Below are 4152 nucleotides of genomic sequence, written 5' to 3'. Positions count from 1 at the left end.
CAGTTTCAGTGCATATGGTCCTGCTACTACTGCTGTAACAGAAGTTGTTGGAGTGGTTGATGGAGTGAAAGTTAGGGTCTTTGACACACCAGGTTTAAAATCTTCTGCATTTGAACAAGGTTACAACAGAAAAGTCCTGGCTATGGTGAAGAAATTGACAAAAAAATCACCCCCTGATATTGTTCTATATGTGGATCGCCTGGACTTACAAACTAGAGATATGAATGATTTGCCCATGTTGAGATCCGTTACTAGTGCCCTTGGTCCAACTATATGGCGAAATGTGATAGTCACTCTGACTCATGCCGCCTCCGCTCCTCCGGATGGTCCAACAGGTACCCCACTGAGTTATGACGTCTTTGTTGCTCAAAGATCTCATATTGTTCAACAAACCATTGGACAGGCCGTTGGCGACCTACGTCTCATGAATCCAAGTTTGATGAATCCAGTTTCTCTTGTTGAAAACCATCCTTCTTGTCGGAAAAACAGAGATGGCCAGAAGGTGCTTCCTAATGGTCAAAGTTGGAGACCTCTATTGTTGCTGTTAAGTTACTCTATGAAGATTCTCTCTGAGGCTGGTAACGTTTCGAAATCTCAGGAAACACCCGATAACCGAAGGCTGTTTGGTTTTCGAACCCGTTCTCCACCACTTCCATACTTGTTGTCTTGGTTGTTGCAGTCTCGTGCCCACCCCAAACTCCCGGATCAAGGTGGGCTTGACAATGGTGATTCTGATGTTGAAATGGCTGACCTGTCTGATTCTGATGCAGATGAAGCTGAAGATGAATATGAACAGCTCCCACCATTTAAGCCTCTAAGGAAATCACATTTTGCTAAGCTTAATAAAGAGCAGAGAAAGGCGTATCTTGAGGAGTATGATTACCGAGTGAAGCTTTTGCAGAAGAAGCAATGGAGGGAGGAGTTGAAAAGGATGAGAGAGATGAAGAAAAGAGGGGGTAAAACTTTTGAAAATTATAGCTACATGGAGGAAGATGATCAAGAGAATGGAAGTCCAGCCGCTGTTCCAGTTCCGTTGCCTGATATGGTGTTGCCACCATCATTTGACAGCGACAACCCGGCCCATAGGTACCGTTTCTTGGAACCCACTTCACAGTTGCTGACAAGGCCGGTTTTAGACACACATAGTTGGGACCATGATTGCGGTTACGATGGTGTTAACATTGAAAACAGTATGACCATTATCAATAAATTCCCGGCAGCAGTTAATGTTCAGGTCACAAAAGATAAGCAAGATTTCAGCATTCACTTGGATTCTTCTGTTGCTGCAAAACATGGAGAAAGTGCATCAACCATGGCAGGTTTTGACATTCAAAACATTGGAAAGCAGCTGGCATACATTGTCAGAGGTGAGACCAAATTCAAAAATTTCAAAAGAAATAAAACTGCTGCTGGTGTGTCTGTGACATTTTTGGGCGAAAATGTGTCCACTGGCGTGAAACTTGAGGATCAAATAGCACTGGGGAAACGGTTGGTATTAGTTGGAAGCACAGGTACTGTGCGGTCGCAAAGTGATTCTGCCTATGGTGCCAATGTTGAAGTGAGGCTTAGAGAGGCAGATTTTCCAATTGGGCAGGATCAATCTTCATTGAGTCTTTCTCTGGTGCAGTGGAGAGGTGATTTAGCCTTGGGGGCCAATTTTCAGTCGCAGATTTCTCTTGGACGTAGCTATAAGATGGGTGTTCGTGCTGGATTGAACAACAAACTTAGCGGCCAGATCAGCGTGAGGACAAGTAGTTCAGATCAGCTTCAGATTGCTCTTATTGCCGTTCTTCCAATTGTCAAGGCTATCTACAAGAACTTCTGGCCAGGGGCTAGCGAGCAATATTCCAATTCCATCTATTAAGTTATTTTGCTTATGTTGCTAGTTAAGGAAGTAGATTATGAGGTAATAATACTGTGATGCTGAATCTTTTCATTAATTTCTTAAGTAATGTGTTTTTTAAGTTTCGGTCTAGACTATTGAATCGCATGCTATATTTCTTTGCTTTTGTGCACCTGAGAATTGTACTGAAATTGAGATGGAACCTACAGGGAATTTATTCACAATTGTTTTATTAACATCTATTTGAATAATGGTAATATCAGATTATGCTTATTTTGCTATCCCTGATTTCTTTCTACTTCTGTTTATTTGGTTGAATATTATAAAATAGGTTTGAAATAATTAATGTCTTGGACCACTTTGCTGATTCTTGTTTATCAATATGTCAGAATTCCTCCTCTTTGTTTAATCTCTGGCATGTCTGTTTGCAGACTTGCATTCTATAGGCAACATTGTATATTTTGCTTGATAGTTTGAGTGAGGTGGATTATGTGAATTAGGAAATCATGTCATGGCTTTAGCAATGCCCCTTCCTGTAGGATTTGTTAATGGAAAAACTTAGGTCAAGTGTCTAAGATACTGTTTCTGCTGTTTTCCCATAAAATTACCCAGTAGACGGTTTCATCCGGTGCACAAATAGTACAAGACATAGTATATCTAAGTTTGGTTAATTATTTTTTAACGAGTACGAATCGAACTCGGTACCTCGAAGTTTACAACACTCACTCGGCGACACACCAACCACTTGTGCTAGACGCATAATTCAGTATATTTATTAATATCATTCCATTTAGTATCAATATTAAATAAGGCTAGCCCACTACATGCGATCATTTAGGAATTGTATTAGATCTTATCCCAAGTGAGTGAGTCATTGCCTTATCTTCACAAAAATTACGTGATTTTCTTCTTCTTTTGTTTACCTGATGTTGATTGTTGAATTAGAGAAGTCTTCTTTTCAGCATGACCTGCATTTTCAACAAATTTTCATCATATTATTTTCATTGCGAAAAGGTGTGATTAATTGTTGTATAACAATCAAGTGGTTAAGATAATTGTGGATTGAATAGAGGTGTTGCTTTAACAGGCAAGTTTTTATCTTTTAATGGCTATTAAAATATTTGAAGACAATGTTTAAGTCTTAGCTCAACCGGCTATTATGCACTAAAAAAGTATAACAATCCATACTAAATCAATATCTTGTCAAAATTAGTAAAATATATATAGAATGCATGGATGCACAACATCGATCAAGGATTAAAAATATGTGCATTATATAAGAATTACGACTATGAATAAGAATATACAATAGTAGTACGGACAAATTATGATTCTCTTTGCAATACATATGGGAGACATGTATGAACTCCTAAAAATATTGTTTTTCCAATTTTTATTAATTGCTTGTTCTAGATAGTACAAAGAAATGGTTATAATAATTAATATAAAAAAAATAAAGAAATGGTTATAATTTTTCAATAAATAAATGCTAAAAAATATATTTTGTAATCAAATTAATACAAAATGAAGGTGACTATAGAAGAAATCAAAAAAGAAAAAAGAAGCATATCTGAAAACTCATGACTGTAGGAACCCATAAACATGCAAAGTAATGAGAAATTCAAAGACTTCATGGAAGCAATTTCATTTGAAAAAAAACGAAAAGAAATTTGATTTGTAAAGGTTGCTAGGATCTGTAACACATACAAAATACAGGGTTGTAATATATAAAGTTATAAAATATACAAATAAGAGAGAGAAGCTATAAAATCAACACCTATGCAATTGGAGCATTCTAAAGAAAAATTAAATGCATTAAGTGGAAATTGGATTTGCAATTGTTCTAAAGAAAAATATTTATAGGGTTTTAAATCGAGAAAATCCACAACAAAAAGCAAAACACAATAATTTAAACTTCAATATCAAATAATTAATCAATTATCAATTATGTTACTAATTGAAATAGTTACTGAATTAATTTAATTTTTTTTTTTTTTATAATTTTAAATTTTGTTTATGGATACATAATTTTAAATTATTGCCTTATATATTGTGTTGTTATTTTCCAATATTTTTTAATTAATTATTTATATATTTTTACTATATATAAAATTTAATTTAATGTATATATTAAATTTAATTTAAAACAATCATAAAGATTTAATTAATAAAAAAAAGCTATAATCTTATGTATTAACTATTGCCTTATATATTAAGGTATATTGAATATATTGTGTTGTTATTTCCCAAAAAAATTTAAGTAACTCTTTATATATTTTGACTAGATATAAAATTTAATTCAATGTATA

At 34.6% G+C, this 4152-nt stretch overlaps 1 protein-coding gene across 1 annotated transcript in view; it reads left to right on the top strand.

Moving 5' to 3' along the window:
* The window catches only part of LOC101501712 (translocase of chloroplast 159, chloroplastic-like), a 4809-nt gene extending 2685 nt beyond the window's left edge, over positions 1-2124 (top strand). Inside the window, exon 2 of the mRNA XM_073370279.1 lies at positions 1-2124. This exon is cut by the window's left edge and continues 45 nt beyond it. Within this exon, the coding sequence (XP_073226380.1) occupies positions 1-1864 (1864 nt within the window). The 3' untranslated portion in view covers positions 1865-2124.
* Positions 2125-4152: the final 2028 nt, after the last annotated feature.

The sequence above is a fragment of the Cicer arietinum genome, chromosome 6 (assembly GCF_000331145.2).
Source record: "Cicer arietinum cultivar CDC Frontier isolate Library 1 chromosome 6, Cicar.CDCFrontier_v2.0, whole genome shotgun sequence".
Lineage (NCBI taxonomy): Eukaryota > Viridiplantae > Streptophyta > Magnoliopsida > Fabales > Fabaceae > Cicer > Cicer arietinum.
This window is presented reverse-complemented; position numbering and strand designations above follow the sequence as displayed.